Here is a 22,165-nt window from a genome sequence, read left to right as displayed (position 1 = left end):
TAAAAATTTTCTAAAAAAAAAAAAAATAGCTGTCTTGAGAGTCTCCTTGGGGAGAGGACCCCGTAAACATTAACGGAGGTTCTGCTTGTTACCCCTCTTGCATAAGCCCATTCCTTGCCCCTAATTCCCCTACTTGCAAGGAATCCCGTTCAGGTAACAGATGAAGACGGAGGGCAGGCATTGCCACCTGCTCTGCTCCTAATCTCATCCAGCTGAAGGCAGAGCAGCAAGCATTGTCAACTGCTCCACTCCTGATCCTGGCCAGGTAAAGTCAGGGGAGGACATTGCCACTAGCTCCCCTCCTGATCCTGGCCAGGTGAAGGTGGAGAGGGGATGGGCATTGCCACCTGCTCCACTCCTGATCCCAACCAGGTGAAGGGGGTGCGGGAATTACCACTTGCTCCACTCCTGAATCCAGCCAGGGTAAGAGGGGGGGGCGGGTGTCATGGACCAACCTGGCCCAGCGGAGCAGAGAGACTCAGAGGACTCTTCTGAAGAAGAGGCAGCTGGTGAACCTGACCCAGATCCACAGCCAGTGGCAGAGGCACTGCAGGAGGAGGCAGGCCCTGAACGCTCAGATACTGATCCACAGCCAGGTCCCAGCACATCGGTTCCTCAGCTTCCCAGCCCTGGGCTGGCAACAGAAAGCAAGGTGCAGGCCAGCTCTTCCCCTTCCTCACCAGAGCCTCGGGAGCGCTGCCAGAGGAGGGCTAGAAGAGCCCTCCAAGCCAGAATGCGCAGTGCCAGGCTAGCAGCACAGCACCGGCCCAGCATCGTTAGTGATGATGAGTGCTCGCAGGAGCAGGACAGAGACAGCCGGCAGGTGCTTGCTGTAGCACAGGCAGCTGAGCACTGTGAGGGTTAAAAGTAGCCAAAGAGGGAGTGGCTGCGTGGAAGCAACGAGTCCGCTTACTACTGACCTTGCTGCTGTGTTTTGAACTGATTCTCTTGTCCCTGACCTTGGCCTGTTCCTGTGGATGTGTTTCTGGAAGCCCCCTTTGGACTTGAAGCTGTGAGTGTGCCCAATTGGTGCCTGAACCTTGGAACTGGGTGCTGCCCTGCTCGGACAACTTGGGAGTTTTCCCTTGCCTGCTGCCAGTGTGAGTCTGCATCGGGACAGTGGGCATGGCCCCTGATTCGCTCCTGATCCCAGTTGAGTGAGGTCAGGGGGCGCACATTGCCACCTGCTCCACTCCTGATCCTGGCTGGGTGAAGGTGGCGGGCGGGCATTGCCACCTGCTCCACTCTTGATCCCAGCCATGTGAAGGCGAGAAGCAGGAATTGCCACCTGATCCACTCCTGATCCTATCTGGGTGAAGGTGGTGGGGCATTGTCCTCTGCTTTGCTACTTATCCGGGCTGAGTGAAGGCGGGGGCAAGAATTGCCTCTTGCTCTGCTCCTGATCCCTACCAGGTGAAGGTGGGAGGTGAGCATTGTCTGCTGCCCTGCTCCTGAACCCAGCTTGATGTAGAATCCAAAGAACTGCTAATGATCAACACTCATCAAGGGTTATTTAGGTACACCACCTTCCGTTTGGCATGTTCTCTGCTCCTGCTGGTTACTAGCATTTCTTTAATATCCATTCCAGTGTTTTTCGTTCTGTTCTAGGAGCATTTTGGCAGGGAAAGGGTAAATAAAAGCATGGCATTTCCATGTTTTCATTTCTAGAATATTGTTCTCCAGCATCTTTAATTCATCCCACTGATTTTTGCGGTACTACTATTTGTTTAATGCCATTCTGGCTTCTACCCCATCCCCTTCAGAGGCAGCTGCATGCAAAGTGCATTCCGGTGCTTGGCAGGAGGTTTGCAGAAACCTGCTTTAAGCACCAAAGGTGAGCCTCTCCCTTCCTCCCTGCAAGAGAACATGGGCACACCGTCACTGCACAGGATATTGACCAAAAGTTTCTAGCCTGGGCACCTTCTTTGGGTCTTCTGGAAGGGGTACCCCCTCGGCCATCACTTGCTCTCCCCCAGGGTAGGCAGATCCACACAGCTCACCGCTGCAAGGAAACCTGCCAGCAGCTACTTACCTGATCCTCTCTGGGGATCAGAACAAGGTTGTCCAAGAGAAATTCCACTGCCAGCCCCAAAGAAAACTCCTGAGGATTCAGGAGCATCTTCTATGGCACTGAGAAGACTGGCTACACCACCGAGCACAGCTTATCTCTCATTGCTCTAACAATGGCCGTGATAGGTTTGTGGATTTTCAGGTAACGGGGAAACTATGGAGGGAGAAGAAAATGTGAGTGAATGGAGGAGGGGGGGAGAAAGGAGTTGGTCCTTAGCCCTAGGGATGCCCCATAGAAGCGATAATATAAAGAGAGAGAGTGGCTTAGCAGACAGTGTCTTAGACTTAGGCCAGAGAGTCGTGGGTTCAGATCTCTGCTCTGCCATTTGGTGAAATTGATCAAGTCACTTTCCCTGAGCTGAATGTCTCCTGCAGGATTATGATGATGAGAAAATGAGAACCGACAGGTTAACATTAAAATTAAATCAAAAGAATTTTTGGCTAAACATTAGGAAGAACTTCCTGATAGTTAGAGCTGTCTCTCAGTTGGAACAGGCTTCCTTGGGAGGTGGTGGGCTCTCCTTCTTTGGAGGTTATTAAGTAGAGGCTAGGTGGCCCTCTGACAGAAATGCAGATTCCGTGAACCTGGGCAGATCATGAGAGGGAGGACAGAAGGGGTTGTATCAGGGCTTGGTTCTCGTGGCCCTTCTTACATGCCCAGGGTAATGCCGATTGCCACCTTGCGGTCGGGTAGCAATTTTCCACAGGCCAGTTTGGCTAGGAATCTTGCAGGTGTTTCACCATCTTCTAGGCATGGAGCAGGGATCGCTGGGGCAGTTGGGGGGGGTCAGTTGTGAAGTTCCTGCATTGTGCAGGGGGTTGGACTAGATGACCCTGGAGGTCCCTTCCAACCCTATGATTCTATGTGTCTTTAAATCACTGTTTTGCTCATGGCGGCTTCCCCAAGTCGTGGATGCCTGGTGCAATCGGTGGCCATACATGTGATCAATTTTTTAAATAATGAATTTGTATAGTGACTAAACACAGGAATCCTGAGGGTCCCTGAGAGAGGATCCCTGATTTGTAGCCACATTTTGGTATGTGGGAAGGGGGGGGCATAAAGCAGTGGGTGCTTGATGTTTGCAGTGCAGTCTGTGGCTATAGAGATGATATGTCATTTGATGGTGAGTTTGGGGGGACCCCATTTAAAAATCCTCAGGCTCAATGAGGACCCGTGCCTTGGATTCTTATTATTGCCCTGTGACAGTGCCCTGAAGTGCTGGGTGTGTGATTGTTTTGGTGCTGCCTGTAGACTAAGAAATGATCTACAATGTGAGGGTGGTGTTATTTTGTCGGGAGTGATTGTTTTGGCTTTCTGGAAAGTCCATCTAAGGGTTAAAGGGAAGGAGTCTCTGTTCCTAGAGAGGCATGAAGAGAGAAAGTCACCTGACTTCCCACTGTCACTTCCTATGCTGAGTGGGGAAGGGGAGGAGAGGCAGCACTGGAGCACTTTTTAAAAAGAGGTAAGCAGTGAACAAATATTTCCTTTGCAAAACGCCTCCCTGCTTTTGGCCTTAGTAACCAGAGGGCTCCATTGACCTTCGGGGCTTTCCTGCTTTCTCTCTGGCAGCTCCTCTTCCCTGGGGGTGGAGCTGAGTCCTCCTTGCAATAAGGGCGGCATCTCTGGCCACCTTTTAAACTCCGCAGCTCAGCAAGCCTCAGCCCTCCCCTAGGGATTCTCTGGTTTGATGGTTTCTCCTCTAGGAAACAACAGAGAGAAGCTGGGGGCAGCTTATTCAGGGGGCCATAGAGTTGGTCCCCAGGATCCAATCTTCCTGTAACTTGCGGGGTCTTTAGTGAATTGTCAGAAACTAGGTTTCCGGCAAATGTTCTGCTGTTTACTTGAACAAGGCCCTCCATACATCCCCCCCCCATAGGAAGTAATCTCTGGATAAATTCAAGATTCTCTAATTGGATGAGAGTACTTCCTGGGAATTCAGGGATACCAAGTTATTCTTTTGTACCCCTCAAAACTGGATCTGGGCCATCCGGTGCACACTCCCAGGCTCTAGTCCCCCTCCCTTTCCCAGACTATCTTTCTGAGCCTTTTCTTATATCACGGGCCTATTGTCTGAAAAAAGGCCCTCCTAAATACTTAAGTTTTCCACAATGTGAAGAAAGCCAGATATGGGGGAGCTTTCCTGAACTTCTCAGGAAGGTAATTCTCTATGATAGGGGCCACTACAGAGAGAGTGCATGTGTGGCGTAGCCCCCAGGACCCTAGCCTCACAGGGAGCCCATTTTGATGGCCCCATTTTGATCCCAGCATGGCCGAGAAATAAAAGATGGGGCCTGAATTAAACCAACAAACCCATGCCAGGTTATGCCACAAGCCCAATGGAACGCAGAGCAGGGCATCCATCCATTATGCACAGCCCTTCCCAGGAAAGAATAGATGTAGGGTCATCCCCTCAAGGACTTCAGATTCCCCTCCCAGCATAATTTGACCCTAAGAAATGACTCAGATCTCCAAAACAGTGGGCAATAGTGGGCAACTATAGATTTTGCCCATTTTCAGGGTGGCACCTGCAGAAGGCCCTGCTCAGAGGAGTGAAGCTGCTGTGGTGGGCAGAGATAGAGAGGCAGTCCCATAATTTTTTCCCATAAGTGTGGTGCAGTTTATGCCAAAATAATCGGCAGTCTTCCAGGTGACTTCTGCAGCCTGGCACAGTTCAGTTGCCTTTACTAATGGAAGATCTTTGGCTTTTAGAAATCTACCTCTTCAAATCATGGGCACCTCACACTTGTTGACCTAATGAGTCAACAAGTCCTTGAACAACAACAAATAGGGATTTTTAGACTGAAAGCAAGCTATTAAGATATTATTCATAGCTCAGCTCCTTACTTTAAAAGGTACCCTTCATAAACCTCATTTTTAGTCAGCTTATAAATCTCTTCCAACTCATTATCATATACAGAGTTCTCGTCTGCGCACTTAGTGGCAAGATATGAAACCAATCATTGGGTTTGGGTCCTGCAAGCTTCCAAATTAGGGTCCCCTTCCTCATCTCCGTCTCTTCTATGGCTCTGGCGGCTTCCATGGACAAGCCAGACTGCTCCTGAAATCTTCTCCACTTGTCTGAATCACGATTTGAGAGATCCAGCATCTCTGGGACTCTCAGTTGCTCCATCACCACCATTTTTAATAACAATAATAAATTTGATTTATATACCACCTTTCAAGATGACTTAACGTGTACTCAGAGCGGTTTATAAAGTGTGTTGTTATTATCCTTGCAACAATCACCCTGTGAGGTGGGTGGGAGTGAGAGAGCTCCCAGAAGTTGAGACTGACCCAAGGTCACCCAGCTGGCTTCAAGCGGAGGAGTGGGGAATCAAACCCGGTTCTTCAGATTAGAGTCTTGCTGCTCTTAACAACTACACCAAACTGGCTCTCTATTTTGTAAATATGCACTCCATTCCTAGTCCCACGTCATGTTCTCTGGCATCTAAATGCTGTAGGAATCTTAATTTATAGTTTAGAAACATGCGGGGGCTGCAAGGACTTTTGTGGGGCATCTCATTTCCCACTTCCCACCTTAATCCCTTTCCCTTCCCTTCCCTGCCCTCCACAGCTTTCCTCCCTTTCCTGCTTCCTTCTATCTTTCCCTCCCACATTTTTTTGCCCCCTTCTTCCCCTTTCCCATTCCCCTGTAAACCCTTCTGGACACTATTTCCTCTTTCCCTCCTCTTGGTAGCTTCCATGTTCTCACCTTTTCCTACATGCCTCTCTCTTACGTACCTACTAAACAACTTATCTGCTTCTGTACCTGGCCCCAATTAATCCTCCCCTGGAGCCCAAAACAGCCCCAGAAAAGGCCCTGTCCCTTCCCCTTGCATTTTACTGACAGAAAGGAAGTCTGGAATACTAGGAGACCTGTTATGGTTGCCTAGCAACAGCCACCAAGGACATCTGGTTGAAGCTATAGTCACTCCTTTTACGATTTAGGGTTTTTTAAAAAGCAATGTTTATTGTTTGATTTGGGGGGGGGGGGTGGTTAGATTTCACATTCTTCTGCAAACCAATGAGAGTTTTTGTAGGAAGGTCTGTCTTGTCAGTTCATGACTCTAGTCTCTGGATGTAAGTATCCTCAGATGAGGGCCACTTGCTTTTAGTATATAAGATGCTGTTATTAAGCAGAGTGGAGCCTTTCTGCTTGCTGTGTGGAAGTTCCTCTTCACTTGCTCCATCCATTTTTTAATTTTCAAACATCTTTGATTCTGATTTATTCTATGACTTTTGTGCGACATGGGTCACATCTTTACATGCGGGTGCCCATATATATATATGGCCACCAGCTGAGACTTCTCTTTACAGGAGGTCAATGATCCAGCAGCTGCCTTGATAGAAGAATCTGGCAAAGGAGGAAGGCCATCCACTGGTCCAGGTGGAGGCTGTTTGGAGAGGACGGGAAAATGAGGACAAAGCTGGACTCAGCCACTCCAGAAGAAAGAAAAGGCCCTGTTGCCATGGAGCCTGTGAGCAGAAGGGGACTGTGGGAAGGAACCTTGCAGAAGAGCCTGGGAGAGGATTTTCCCCCTTCAGATGTGCAGCGACAGCACTTCAGGCAATTCCGTTATCGAGAGGCTGATGGGCCCCGAAAGATCTGCAGTGAACTCCACCGCCTTTGCCTCCAGTGGCTGAAGCCAGAAAGGCACAGCAAGAAGAAGATCCTGGACCTGGTGATCCTGGACCAGTTCCTGGCCATCCTGCCCCCCGAGATGGAGAGCTGGGTCAGGGAATGTGGGCCGGAGACCACTTCCCAGGCGGTGGCCCTGGCAGAAGGGTTCCTCCTGAGCCACGCAGGTGACAAGAATCCAGGCCAGGAGGTAAGAGGGATTCCTCTAGATCGTATGTGGGGCACTGGATATGATCAGAGATACCTTCAAAGTCCACACAGAGGGCCCCACCTTTTTTAGACATCCCCCTACCCCCCCCCCCTTAACCCTGTTCCTTTTCTCAACAGTTTCCCCTTTGTGAGATCCTCACTTCTTTTTCAGGTGCAGGAAAGGATCAACTATTGCCACAGAGCAGCTTTTCTGGGTAAGATCAGAAGGGCTGTAGTCAGAGGCCTGTTGGGATCTGGAGGGAGGAGGAAGTCGAGGGTTCAGCCCACTCTGACCCTTTTTGCTCAGCATTGACCCAGTTCTGGCTTGGGCTCTGCATTAGCAGTGACAGGGTCAGATGGTGCCCGGTGGAGACTCTTTGGGCTGTTTGGGGAACTTGTATAGGGCATTCAGTCTGAGGCTGTGGACAGGATCCTTGGGGTCTTGAGGCTTATGTCTTGCTTATATGGCCTCTCCTTCCTGGCTAATGTAATCTGCCAGGGGTGGGGGCTGATTGGCTTGGTCTGAAAGGGAGGAAATGCCTCCTTGTGCGAGGGGGAGGTCCCCCCAGCCTCGAAACAGACTGTGTGGCACCACGTCAAAACAGGACTACAAAGGACCCAGCAAATCGCAACTGACAAGCCTGAAATAGTCCTTTCTTGAGAGATTCTTGAGTTTGGTAGCTGCAATTTCTATCAGTGGGTTCAGAGTTGCTTCTACCTTTCATTTCAGAGTTCTTCCTTCTTTATTCTGTGAATTCTATACCATTGGAGAATCAGCCCTTCATTTGTCTATGATAACCTGTGCAAGACTGGTTTTTTTTTTAAATATATGGAAGGAAGGGAGGGTAGTTGTGAACATGACCCAAGAAAATCTGTTTTCCCCATTCAAGAAACTGAAATGCTAAATACTGGAAAAGATTTCAATGTCTTCCAATTATCTTTTGATCTTTCCAGGCGAGGCCTTGAAACCAACAATAAAATCTTTGCTGTATCTTTGCAGCAGGGAGAAATCGACTTCTATGGGGCCAAACCAGGTGAGTGAAGAACTGCAACTCATAACCCTGAGTGCCTGGAGCTGCTGTTGTGCAGTTGTGATTCCACATGGCCTCTGTGCCCCACTCACCCGTTCCTAGCCCAAGGAAAACCCCTCACTCTCTTTGCCTATCTGTTCTGTTCACTAGAAGGAAAATGGAAAGGTGTCATGGAAGTCTGGATGTTTTACACAAACTTCTAAGTACACTCATTTGGGAGGGTCCTCCTAAGGGGAAGATACGTTACGGTATCTGAGAAGATAGAAAAATAGTAGAGTCCAGTAGCACTTTTAAGACTAACCAAATAAGAAGTCTGATTATTAATAATTGTAAGGTTTGAATTTTACATGGGCTGGTTAGGCTGGAAAATATTTAATTGTTAATCAAGATCTATAAAGGTTAGGATTCTGATACCTTGTATTGCAACAGTTTTGGTAGTAAATAGTTTAACACTTGCTTCCGCTATAATGGATAAAACTTATAAGCTGTTTTAGAACCGCAGTTATGGAAATGATTAAATAGAGATATGCTTGAAAATTTGACTGTAAGATAATCAGTAATATAAAATAGTAGATCGTATAACTTTGGAAGATTGGCAATAGGCAAGTATGGTTACAGATATTGTGAGTATAAGCAAAAGGTAATGAGAATATGGAGTAGATATAGATCAGAATTCCTAATACTATATTATTTTAAAGATTTTACAGTTACGATAACCAGTTATATTAAGAAAGTAGTAGTATCTGGGTTAAGAATTGATTTTTGTTTCTTCGTTTTATTATTACTAAAATGATGAGTAGAATTAGGTATGAACTTTATATGTGTTACTTATCTTGGAAAAATATTTAATTATCATAGTCATAAAGATCATGATTTTGTATCTTGTATTTTAATAGCCCTTGTAGTATATGGTTGTTGTGGGTTTTCCGGGCTGTATAGCCGTGGTCTTGGCATTGTAGTTCCTGACGTTTCGCCAGCAGCTGTGGCTGGCATCTTCAGAGGTGTAGCACCGAAAGACAGAAATCTCTCAGTGTCAATATGTGGAGAAAATGTTAGCAGGTAATTTATATCTACTCAGGAAGGTGGGTTTGGGCTGAGTCATCCTGTAAGAGCTCTGAAGATGCCAGTCACAGCTGCTGGCAAAACGTCAGGAACTACAATGCCAAGACCACGGCAATACAGCACGGAAAACTCACAACAACCATCGTTCTCCGGCCGCGAAAGCCTTCGACAATACACCCTTGCAGTATACATTGTTATATCTGCTTTGTTTGCCCCCCTTTCTTCCCTTCCTTTCTGTATTTCCCTTTTTTTGTTTAATAAAAGAAAAAAAGAAAAATAGTAAAGAGTCCACTAGCACCTTTAAGACTAACAAACTTTATTGTAGCATAAGCTTTCTTTTTTATATTTTTATAATTTTATTTTATCTAAGTAAAAATAGGATACAGAAAGAAAAAAGGGGAGGGGAGAAACTGATGAGGTCAAGAAGATTTTACAGCTGTTCGCTACACAAATTGTTGTAATACAGAGTGCACACACACTTAATCTTTTTCAGTGTATGTCTGTATAACAATAAAGATTACAACCTTTATTAAATCCCATTCCTGTATATTATCCCTCTATGCTACACATACTTAATGCATACCTCCTCCTTCTCCACACTCAATAATCAAAAACTGATAATCAAAAATTGATAATCAAAAAGGAAGACTGCTCAGTTCATTGTTACTACAATATTTCATCTTAATATAGCTGATTAACATAACATTTAGTAGAACAATCATCTCTACTTATCCTTAGCTTTATATCAATATTTCCATATCCTACAAACTATTTTAGCAATTATATATTCAAACATTTCCCCCCCTTGTCAAACTGCAACCTCTTATAAAATAGGTACAATAAGTCAATTTACGATCTTGTTCCAATTTGTAAAACTACAACATCTTATATTGTTCTTTATAAGCAAAATAATTCCCCCATTTCTCTTCAAATTCTCTTATTGGTCTTCTATTTATATAACTCATCCATTTTGCCATCACTGCACATTCTGCCATCTTGTCTTTCCAAATTTCATTGGTTGGCCATTCCTCTTCTTTCCATTTACTTGCAAATATCACTCTTTCGGCCATCAGCAGGTATCTGAATAATCCATGTGATGTTTTATCAATATTGTCTGGTAATATTCCCAGCAGCATAGTCTGGGGCTTCATGGTGAAATCAAATTTTAAAATTTTTTGCATCCCCACATGTATGTATTTCCAAAATTTTTTACTTTTTTTGCATGTCCACCACATATGATAAAAGGTGTTGTCCGCTTCTTTACATTTCCTGCATGGCCCTACATATTTCTTATCCATTTTCTCAATGTCCTTTGGTGTAATGTACCATCTGAAAAACATCTTATACCAATTTTCCCTTAGAGTTTGGCTTGCCCTGAACTTTATGCCCTTTGTCCAAAGATTCTCCCACTGTTGAAATGTTATTTCTTCTCCAAAATTTTGCATCCATTTTATCGTGCAAATTTTAACTTGTTCTGTTTCTGTGTCATATTGAAGTGAAAGTTTATGAATTTGACCCAGAATGTGCTCCTTCTTGTGAGTGATTCCGCACACGTTGGATAATGCACTTTCAATGCACTTTATCAATCATTTGAGGAGGATTTTTTGTTCTGCACACACAAAAAATCTGTTCCAAATGATCTATAAAGAGGATTGGAAGTGCATTATCCAACATGTGCGGAATCACGTGTGATTATCTTCTCAAACTCTGTAAGATCTCTTAACTGTCCTCTGTAAACTTTTAAGAGCTTCTTTTAATCTGGAGACCGCCTGGAAATGTATTTTTATTCCTTCATCCTGAATTTCTTGCCATGATTTTATCTTTCCTTGAGAGCTTATCATATCTCTATAAATTATTAAGTCATTGTCTTTTCTCTGGTTTTTATCACAGAAGGCTTCAATTAGTGAAAATATTGGCGATATCAGCGGACTTATTCTCTTTCTAATCGATTCCCAAATTTGTATCAGGCTGTCTCTTATAACATGACTTTTTTGTTGTCTCCTTGTTCTTCTTGCTACCCAAAGGTAATTATGTAGTCCCTCTGATAAATCCACCGCCTCTAGTCTTATTAATCTGTTCTTAGGGTTTCTTATCCAATCTGTAATCTAAACTAAGACAGCTGCTTGATAATATAACTAGATAATATAACTCCTCTTCTTCTTTCATCTTGTAGTAACTTAAATATTACTTTTGCTTTTTTGCCATTCCAAATAAATTGATTTATTTGTCTCTGCCAATTTTTCAACGTCTTATCTCTTATGCTAATTGGTAACATTTGGAACAAAAAGTTAATTTTTGGTAAAATAGTCATTTTAATTGCGGAAATTCTTCCAATCCAGGACAGCTTTAACTTGGACCATCTTTCTAAATCTTTTTGGATTCTCCTCCATAATGCCTCATAATTGTCTGTATGGCCCCTTCCAACTCTGTGATTCTGTGACAAACCAACTTTATTGTAGCATAAGCTTTCGAGAGCCACAGTTCTCTTCGTCAGATGCATCTGACGAAGAGAGCTATGTCTCTTAGAAGCTTATGCTACAATAAAGTTGGTTAGTCACAGAGTCATAGAGTTGGAAGAGTCCAAATAGAGACCTTCTAGTCCAACCTCCTGCCCAATGCAGGATGAGCCTAAAGCATCCCTGACAAATATTCATCCAGCCTCTTCTTGAAAACTGTCAGTGACGGGGAGCTCACCACCTCCCTAGGCAGCTGATTCCACCTTTGAACTACTCTGACTATGAAAATTTTTCCTAATATCCAGCCAGTACCTTTCTGCATGTAATTTAAACCTGTTGCTTCGAGTCCTGTCCTCTGCTGCCAACTGGAACAGCTCCTTGCCCTCCTCCAAATGACAGACTTTCAAATATGTAAAGAGAGCAATCACGTCCCCCTCAATCTCCTCTTCTCCAAACTAAACATTCCCAAGGCCCTCAGCATTTCCTCGTAGTGCTCAGTTTCCAGATCCCTAATCATTCTCGTCACTCTCTTCTGCAACCTCTCAATTTTGTTCACATCTTTTTTGAAGTGAGGCCTCCGGAACTGCACACAATACTCCAGGTGTGGCCTGACCAAGGCAGTATAGAGAGGGGCTATGACCTCCTGCAATTTCGATGCAATGGCCCTTTTGATACAACCCAAGACTGAGTTTGCCTTTTTTGCTACCACATCACACTGACTGCTCATATTTAGTTTACAGTCCACTCTACCGCAAGATCTCTTTTGCATACACTACTACCCAGAAGTGTATCCCCCATCCTTTATTTATGCTTCACATTTTTGTGGCCCAGATGTAATATTGTGCACTTATCTATGTTGAATTGCATCCTGTTCACAACTGCCCACTTCTACAGAGTATTCAGCTCTTGTTGAATTTTAACTCTATCTTCTTGCGTGTTTGCCATGCCTCCCAATTTGTTATCATCTGCAAATTTAATGAGTAGCCAGTTTACCACTTCACCCAGATCATTGATAAAAGTATTGAAAAGTACTGGGCCCAAAACCGAGCCCTGTGGCACCCCACTGGACACCTCCCTCCAATCTGATGAAATGCCATTGATCGCCACTCTAAGGGTGCAGCCCTCTAACCAGTTCCTTATCCACCGAACTGTCCTATAGTCCAGTCCTCAGTCTTCCAGTTTACCCATTAGAATGTCATAGGGAACCTTATCAAAAGCTTTGCTGAAATCCAGGTAAATCACGTTGACAGAGTTCCCACAATCCAGTAAGCTTGTCACTCGATCAAAGAAGGAAACAAGGTTGGTCTGACAAGATCTGTTGGGGACAAAACCATGTTGACTTCCCCAGATCACTAAGTGGTCCTTCAGATGCTTACAGATCGATCCCTGTAAAATCTGCCCCAATATCTTCCCAGCAACAGAAGTCAGACTGACCAGCCTGTAGTTTCCCAGGTCATCCTTCTTCCCTTTCTTAAAGATTGGGATAACATTTGCTCTTCTCCAGTCTTGTGGCACATCCACAGGCCTCCATGAGGCCTTGAAGATGATGGACAGAGGTTCTGCACATTCTCTAGAAAATTCTTTGAGCACTCTTAGGTGAACACCATTCATCCCAGGGGATTTGTATTTGTCCAGTGCAGCCAGGTGCCTCTCCACAACCTCTCTGTCAATGTCAACTAGCCACTCAGGTGCCCTGTCATGTCTACTACCATCTCTAAATAGGCTCAAGTTCTTTAAAAAAAAAACAGAGGTAAAAAAATCATTAAGCCTGTCTGCTTTTTCTCTGTCCTTCTTCAGAGTTTCTCCTTCCATTCCCAACAGTGGTCCAGTTGCCTCTTAAAGGTCTTAAAGGTGCTACTGGACTCTTTACTATTTTGCTACTACAGACTAACTCCTCTGGATCTATGAGAGGATAGAGAGGTTTCTTTTTTCTGTTTTTAGGATCTGGTGACCTTCGAGGAGGTGTCTGTTCATTTCACTGAGGAGGAGTGGGCTCTACTGGATCCGGAAAAAAGGAGCCTTCACAAGGAAGTCATGGAGGAGAATTTTCGGAATGTGGCCTCTCTGGGTAAGGGTCTTGTTTCCCTTCCTTCACAGCTGCTGAAGGCAGAAATAGCTCCTTCTAAGAAGGACTCTTGTAGGGCCCTTCTGATGGAAACTCTCAGTCAGTGAGTGGGGCAGTTCCACACGCAGGCAAAGGAGGGACTTCTGCATATCTAGACGACTCCCAAAGTATTCATGTATCAGCTAAAATACCAGTTTGCAAACAGAGGAACACTTCATGGGATGTCAACAAGGCCTCCTCATGGGCCTTCCAGAGCTGCCAAGGAAGCCAGCATTTTAAATTATTATTATTATTATTTATTTTATTTTATTCGATTTGTATTCCACCCTCCCCGCACCAGCAGGTTCAAAGAAGATTCCAATTAATACAACAATATAAAATACAAATATCTTTAAAAACAATAAAACATCTTAAATATTTTAAAAGGAACTCACACGACAAATAATACAGCAGCAAGTTTTTGAAAACATATATGGCAGCAGATTTCAGCAGCAATCACCCCCAACCACCTCCAGAAATATATGGCCAAGGCTAAGTGATAGATACTCTTTGTAGGAGCACAGCTATCTCTAGGTCAGAACAGAACAGCTATGTCTTACAGGCCCAGTGGAATGATAGCAGATCCGGCTGGGCCCTGATCTCTTTAGACAGAGCGTCCCATCAGGTTGGAGCCAGGACCGAAAAGGCCCTAGCTCTCGTCGATGCTAAACGGGCCTCCCTGGGGCCAGGGACCAGTAGCAGCTGTTTATCATTGGATCAAAACGTCCTCTGGGGTTCATACAGGGAGAGACGGTCCCATAGATACGCCAGTCCCAGTCTGCATAGGGCTTTATAGGTTAGTACCTAAACCTTAAATCTGATCCGGTACTCTACTGGTAACCAATGCAGCTGGTGCAATACCGGTGTTATATGTGCAGTGCAAGGCACTCCAGTGATAACCCGCGCCACCGCATTTTGAGCCAGTTGTAACCACCGGATCAGGTTCAAGGGAAGCCCTGCGTAGAGCACATTACAGTAATCTAACACAGAGGTGACCATTGCTTGATCCACTGTAGTTAAGTCGTGAGTCGAGAGACAGGGAGCAAATTGCCTGGTTTGTCGAAGATTACAAACATTATTACTTGGATATGATTTGGATTTATATTGGGCCCTTGCTGCGCATTTTACAAAGTACAAAAAGACATTTCTGTGCTCCAAGGACCTTTTGGTCTCCTGTTGAGTATGAGGAGGATATGAATGGAGGAGGGGGAGGAATGAATTGGGGTCATTCCACTGTGTTCATTCTACTGACACCAGAGTAGGCTTCGTCATGGTCAACCCAGGCAGGAAAGGGTGTGTCCCCTGGATTTGAGCAGGTTTCTGTCTCTGTCACAAAGAATTTTACCTGCTGAATTCTTATGTGTCAAGGTCCTTTCCGAAAGGCGGTGGGCTGGAGGAGATGCTGTTCTGAGCCCCCTCAAGGAAGGGCCGGATAAACAAAGTTCCGTACAGAAAATCAGATTAATAAGTGTTAAAAAAGAATTTTCTGATCTTTAGCTATGAATGTGCAGGGGGGGGTGGGGAGGGATGAATTGGGGTCATTCCACTGTGTTCCTTCTACTGAAACTAGTGCAGGCTTCAGCATGGTCAACCCAGGCAGGAAAGGGTGTGTCAGAGCCTTGAAGAACAAACCAAGAAAACCTGGATTTGAGCAGGAGAAGTTTTGGTCTCTGTCACAAGGAATTTTGCCTGCTGAGTTCTTGTGTGTCAAGGTCCTTTCCGAAAGGCGGTGGGCTGGAGGAAATGCTGTTCTGAGCCCCCTCAAGGAAGGGCTGGATAAACAAGGTTCCAAACAGAAAATCAGATTAATAAGTGTTCAAAAGAATGTTCTGATCTTTAGTAGGAGTTCAAGGTTCTGGGGATCCATCAACAACATTCCCTCTCCCTACAAGGAGTACGGGGTCTCTTTAAAGGGAGAGGACCTTCCTCAGGGCTGCCTTTGATGGTGTCAGACTAGAGTACTGGATCCTGCATGTCCTTGGAGGGGGCTGAGATCCTGTACCAGGGTGGCTGTGGCCTGGGTAGGGCTTCCCTTCCCTGTGCTGCCTTGCTCCCTCCTCTGCTCTGGACCACCCGCGGGATCAGCAGACAGATTCTTCTGGATCCAAGCACTAGCCTCCTCCCCTATCATGCAGTATTTTTTTTTCTTTCCCCAAAATTAGGACTTCTGGTTCCCAAACCTGACAGTATTTCCTCAATGCAAGGAAATGGAAATCTATTTTTCCAGGACCCAGAAGAAAGAGAGAGATCAGCAGGTTTGAACCTCCTCGTGTAGTGCAGACCTTTTTCTGGTGTATCCAGATAGGACCTTTTTGGCTAACTTTTATTCATTGGAGAACAGAGATATTATTGAAGAGGAAACAGCCAAGTATAGATAGGAAAGCTTTCTCAAACTAAATCGGGACAGGAAGCAAATACAGTAGAAGATGGAATAAAGATTCAGGAAAACATTAAAGGCTGGATAACTGAGCTAAAATTAACAAAAGGAATTTTATCACACACAAATATAAATTTCTTCATTTAGGTTAGAAAAATCAAATACATAATTGTAGGATTAGTGAAACTTATCTTGGCAGTAGTGCAGGCAAATGGGACCTTGGGGTCTTAGTAGATCACACACTGGCGATGAGTCAAATTCGATTTGGGGCTGCATGAACAGAAATAAAGTGTCCAGATCTTGTGAAGTGATGGTATCACTTTGCTCCACTGAGACCTCACTTAAGTTTTTGGCACCACAGTTTGAGAAGGATGTTGACAAACTGGAACATGTCCAAAGTGGGGCAGCAAAGATGGTGAAGGGTTTGGAGACCAAGTCCTATGTGGACGGTTTGAAGGAATGGGTATGCTTAGCCTGGAGAGGAGGCGACTGAGAGGTGATACGATAACTGTCACATAGAAGAAGCAGTTATTTTCTGTTGCCCCAGAGGGTCAGACTAGAAACAACAGGTTAAATTAAAAGAAAAGGGTTGTTGGCTAGACATTAGGAAGACATTCCTGATAGTTATATCAGTTACTCAGTGGAACAGGCTTCCTCGGGATGTGGTGGGCTCTCCTTCTTTGGAAGATTTTCAGTAGAGGCTAGATGTCCATCTGTCATCAGTGCTGATTTTATGATTCAGTATGAACTTAGGTAGAGTGTGAGATGGACAGCAGGAAGAAATGAGCCAGTGCTCTGCTCCTAAGGCCCTTTCTTATGTTTCCAGAGCAATGCTGATAGCCACTTTGGGATCAGGAATGAATTTCCCTCCAAGCCAGATTGGCCATGGACCCTGGAGGGTTTATTGCCTTCCTCTGGATGTAGGGCAACGGTCACCAAGAGAGTAGAGGGGTAGCTGTAAATGTCCTGTATTGTGCATGAGGTTGCACTAAATAATGCTTTGGATCCCTTCCAGCTTTATTTTTCTATGTTTACCCGACATGAGCCTGCTAGTGTGGGGAGGGAAGAATATAAATCAAATAAATGAATGAATGAATACTCAATACTCAAAACAATACATGGTAGGATGTCATCCTCTTCAAGTGTTTTTGTTCTGTTGTTATCAGGTGCTTTTAATGACAATTTTTCCTTGATTTTGATTTGTTTTAAGGATTTACCAGTCTCCTGGGTTTTACTGAGACTGATGATTGCCAGAGAAAGCCTGAAGAAGATCCACAACAACTTCCATTAGAAGGTGAACAGCAGAGGAGAAGCAGTGGGAAAAAACAGGTGAAGAGGCATGAATCAACCCTTCAGCGAATCCACCCAGGGGAGAAACAATATATATGCATGGAGTGTGGGAAGAGCTTTGCTCAGAAGAAAGAGCTTACTGTACATCAACAAATTCACAGAGTGGAGAAACCATTCAAATGTGTGGACTGCGGGAAGATGTTTACTTACAATGCACATCTTACTGAGCATAGACGAATCCACACAGGGGAGAAACCCTATAAATGTCTGGAGTGTGGGAAGAGCTTTGCTCAGAGTTCCAACCTTCATTACCATAAACGAATCCACACAGGGGAGAAACCATATAAATGTCTAGAGTGTGGAAAGAGCTTTGTTCAACGTTCACACTTTACTGGCCATCAACAAATCCACACAGGGGAGAAACCATATAAATGTTTAGAGTGTGGAAAGAGATTTTCATCTAAAAAAGACCTTACTGTCCATCACAGAATCCACACAGGAGAGAAACCATATAAATGTGGGGAGTGTGGGAAGAGCTTTGCTCAAAGTTCACAATTTAGTGGCCATCAAAAAATCCACACAGGGGAGAAACCATATAAATGTTTGGAGTGTGGAAAGAGCTTTTCATCTAAAAAAGACCTTACTGTCCATCACAGAATCCACACAGGAGAGAAACCATATAAATGTGGGGAATGTGGGAAGAGCTTTTCATCGAATAATAGCCTTACTGTTCATCAACGAATCCACACAGGAGAGAAGCCATATAAATGTGGGGAGTGTGGGAAGAGCTTGGCTTCAAATACACAGCTTACTGTCCATCAACGAATCCACACAGGAGAGAAGCCATATAAATGTGGGGAGTGTGGGAAGAGCTTTGCTCAGAGGTCCAGCCTTACTTACCATAAAAAAATCCACAAAGGAGAGAAACCATATAACTGTGCTGAGTGTGGGAAGAGCTTTACTCAAAACATCTACCTTACTATCCATCGACGAATCCACACAGGAGAGAAACCCTACAAATGTGTGGACTGTGGGAAGAGCTTTGCTTGGAATAAACATCTTACTGCCCATCAACGAATTCACACAGGCGAGAAGCCATATGAATGCTCGGAGTGTGGAAAGACCTTTGCTTGGAGGAGACAGTTTAATGTTCATCAATATAGCCACACAGGGGAGAAACCATACAAATGTTTGGAGTGCGGGAAGACATTTTCTCGAAGTGATCATCTTACTGATCATCGACGAATCCACACAGGGGAAAAGCCATATAAATGTTTGGAGTGTGGGAAGAGCTTTGCCCAGAGCTCCAAACTTACTTACCATCGACGAATGCACACAGGGGAGAACCCATATAAATGTTTGGAGTGTGGGAAGAACTTTGCTCAGAGTGGAGAACTTTCTGCGCATCAACGAATCCACACAGGGGAGAAGCCATATAAATGTGTTGAATGTGGGAAGAGCTTTGCTCAGAGCTCCCACCTTACTTACCATCAACGAATGCACACAGGGGAGAAACCATATAAATGCATAGAGCATGAGAAGAGTTGTGCTTCAAGTACAGAACTTACTGTCCATCAAGAAATCTACACAGGTTAAAAATCATATAACTACATAGAGTGAGGAAAGAGTTTTATTCCAAGGGCCAACTGTATTTTGACAGATCCACATAGGGGAGAAACCATATAACTGTTTGAAGTGTGGGAAGAGCTTTACTCAAAGCTTCTACCTTACTGTCCATCAACGAATCTACACAGTGAAGAAGCCGTATACGCGTGTGGAGTGTGGTAAGAGTTTTCTCAGAGTTTACAGCTTACTGTCCATCAGTGTATCCACAGAGGGGAGAAACCATTTAAATGTGTGAAGTGTGGGATGAGCTTTGTTTGGAGTACAGATTTTGCTTCCCATCAATAAATCCACACAGGTCAAAAAATATATAAATGCATGGAGAGTGGAAAGAGCTTTGCTCAGAGGGCCCACCTTACTGTCCATCAATGAATCTACACAATGGAGTAACCATACCAATGCATGGAGTGGGGAAACAGCTTTTCTCAGAGTTCAGGCCTTAGTGTGCATCGACAAATCCACTCAAGAGAGAAACCATGTAAGTGCTAAGAGCCTGGAAAAAGGTTACTTTTAAAATATCATCTTGTCACATATCAAAGAATTCACAAAGAGAGAAAATACATAAAGGGCTTTTCGCAGGGTTTATGAGGTACAGTGAAAGTCCGGAAGTTTTCAAGGGCTGGGGGAGGGAGAGATTTTATATCTTTTTAATTTGGAATTTTTAAAATTGTTTTGTAAACCACCTTGAATCATGTACAAACATGGGATATGTTTTAATAAATTACTAAAAAATAAATGCTGCCACTGCAGCAGCAGCTTCAGCCCCAAGCCCATTTTTGCCATGAAATCTTCACAGCTGAGCAGTAGGATAAATCTTTGGAATTATCACTTAGCATCTAGCATTTTTATGCTAAATTCAGCCTATCTTTTACACCTTTGGATTTGCTTTGTTCTATTCCCAGCTAAAATAATTGGTATACAGCTTATTATAAAATCGGAGTGTTTTTACCTATGCCATTAACACATGTTGAGGAGGGGTGTCACAGACATTAGGGTTAATACAGGCCAGGCTGTGAGGTGGAGGTTGTCTCTGGTTGATGATCTCGCCTGAATATAGACAAATGCCATGCTTCTTTGTTGCAGTGGCCATACCATCTTTTTTCAGCTGGAACACTGTGGAATGGAGTTCCGGAACCTCTTGAAAATGGTCACATGGCTGGTGGCCCCGCCCCCTGATCTCAGACAGAAGGGGGTTTAGATTGCACAGAGGGCAATCTAAACTCCCCTCTGTCTGGAGTTCAGGGGGCGGGGCCACCAGCCATGTGACCATTTTCTCCTAGGGCAACCCACTGAGTTCCACCACCTCTTTTCCCAGAAAAAAACGCCCTGGTTAAGACAGATGTTTGTATCAAGGAATGTACCTTGAACTGCTTCAAATAGTTTCTCATGGAATGAACTCAAGGAGTTGCTGTTGGAGACCAGCTATCTTCAGAGTAGGTATAATTTTGTGGAGTTTCCCAGGGCACAATCTTATCCCCCATCTTATGCAACCTTTATGTTAAGGCTTTTGGAGAACTCATTCATAGCTATGGAACTGGATGCCATCAATATGCAGTTGACATCCAGCTCCGTATCTTGCTATCCAAATCACTGTGGATATTTGGTTTGCTGCCTGACAGCTGTGCTCAAATGGCTAAAAGCAAACAAATTGAAAGTGAACCCAGATAAGATGGAAGTGAAGTTCATAAGGAAAGCAGAAACTTTGAAGGAAATTGTACTCCCCTCTTTTTAAATGGAGTTTGTCTGATATTTGCAGACTAAGATAAGGATCAAGCACTACTGCTAGAAAAGCAAGTTAAGGCAGCTGCCAAAAATGCTTTCCACAAACTGTCTAGCCTGGAAGATGGCCCCCTACCTTGAAACGGCTGACCTGGCCACCTGGATCCATGCCAGGGTAACATCAAGACGTGACTATTATTGTCGGAGACCCACATCGGCTGGACTCATTACCCTCTGATGACCCTTCCTCCTCCTCCGAGGAGCTGGAAGAACCTGCGCGAGACCCGCCCACGGCCCCTGAAGAGCCATCCAGCAACCAGCAACCTGGCCCCTCAGTGCAACTCGGCCACTGAGTGCAACCCAACCCCTCAGTGCAACCTGACCCCTCAGCACAACCCGGTCCTTCAGTGCAAGAGGAGGGGGCTCGCGCACAAGAGGAGCAGCCGACACCTCAGAAAACCAAGTCTTGCGAGCCGGCGGCAAGGCGGAAGGCTCAGGCGAAAGAGATAGTGTGGGAACGACGGAGGAGTGCGCACCTGCAAGCACAGCGACGGCCGGAGCTGAACGCTGAGGACGAGATGGGGCAATCAAGCGAAGGCGAGACACCTGGGCCTCGTTCTCTTATGCCGCGCTGAGCTTATAAGGGAGACGCTGGGCAGAGCCCAGCATGGGAGCAATGTCATTCACCACTTCTAGCACCCAGCAGCTCGGCTCCTGGAAGCTACGCCTCAGCCTTGTACCCTGCCCTTGTTCGGACTGATCTCTTGAGCCCTGACCTTGGCTTTGTCCTCGACCACCCCTCACTTCTCTGCGCATTGGACTGACGACTCGGCTTGCAGACCTCAGCCCGGCTCTCTGACTTTCCTCTGCTTGCTCCCATCACGGACGGACTTCCCGGCTCTCGACCTCGGCGTGCTTTGGGTCCTCTCTCTCTCTCGCCCTCTCCCCCTCACTCAGCCCGGCGCCCGAGCCGGACTCCAGCCCTGACCATGACAATTATAGTGCACTCCACATAGGTTTTCCCTAAGTCAACTTGGAGACTTCATTTAGGGCACAACATTGCAGCTTGGCTGTTATTGAGAGTTAGGAGGAGCATAATAACCTATAAAGCCGTATACGGACTGGGACCAGCATATCTGCGGGACTGCCTCTCCCCATATGAACCCCAGAGGACTCTTCGCTCTAGCGATAAGCATCTATTAAAGATTCCTGGCCCTAGGGAGGCCCGCCTGGCATTGACCAGGGCCAGGGCTTTTTCAGTCCTGGCCCCAGCCTGGTGGAATGCTCTGTCCAATGAGACCAGGGCCCAGCGAGATGTATTAGCATTTTGCCAGGCCTGTAAGATGGAGCTGTTCCACCAGGCATACGGTTGATGCCAGGTGGTGCCCCCTAGCCAGGGGAGCACAGTATATACCCTCCCTGACACCTCCACCTCTTATACATCTCTGGCAAAATACTCTGGAGATGGCTAATTAGGGGGTCGTCTGGATTATGTGCCGCTGTGTTTACTTACATACATACATATATATATATGTGTGTGTGTGAATATGTTTACATGTATTTTAATCTATGTATTAGGATGTTTTATGATTTTAAATTGTATA

At 45.2% G+C, this 22,165-nt stretch overlaps 1 protein-coding gene across 1 annotated transcript; it reads left to right on the top strand.

Moving 5' to 3' along the window:
• Positions 1 to 3,465: 3,465 nt before the first annotated feature.
• Positions 3,466 to 19,969, top strand: LOC129323698 (zinc finger protein 345-like). Its single transcript, XM_054970291.1, has 6 exons — positions 3,466 to 3,533; positions 6,389 to 6,900; positions 7,072 to 7,114; positions 7,854 to 7,933; positions 13,390 to 13,516; positions 17,140 to 19,969. Exons 2-6 carry the CDS (start codon positions 6,487 to 6,489, stop codon positions 18,813 to 18,815), a joined length of 2,340 nt encoding a protein of 779 aa, XP_054826266.1. The 5' UTR covers positions 3,466 to 3,533; positions 6,389 to 6,486; the 3' UTR covers positions 18,816 to 19,969.
• The last annotated feature ends 2,196 nt before the right edge of the window (positions 19,970 to 22,165 follow it).

This window comes from Eublepharis macularius, chromosome 2, assembly GCF_028583425.1.
Source record: "Eublepharis macularius isolate TG4126 chromosome 2, MPM_Emac_v1.0, whole genome shotgun sequence".
Classification (NCBI taxonomy): Eukaryota; Metazoa; Chordata; class Lepidosauria; order Squamata; family Eublepharidae; genus Eublepharis; species Eublepharis macularius.
The sequence above is the reverse complement of the archived record's forward strand: the minus strand, read 5'-3'. Positions and strand labels throughout refer to the sequence as shown.

Excerpts from the sequence above, each read along its gene's own strand:
- LOC129323698 (XM_054970291.1), top strand. The coding sequence starts at position 6,487 with ATGAGGACAAAGCTGGACTCAGCCACTCCAGAAGAAAGAAAAGGCCCT. Across the intron at positions 6,901-7,071 it reads ACAAGAATCCAGGCCAGGAG|GTGCAGGAAAGGATCAACTA; the intron begins GTAAGAGGGATT and ends CTTCTTTTTCAG. Across the intron at positions 7,934-13,389 it reads CTTCTATGGGGCCAAACCAG|GATCTGGTGACCTTCGAGGA; the intron begins GTGAGTGAAGAA and ends TTCTGTTTTTAG.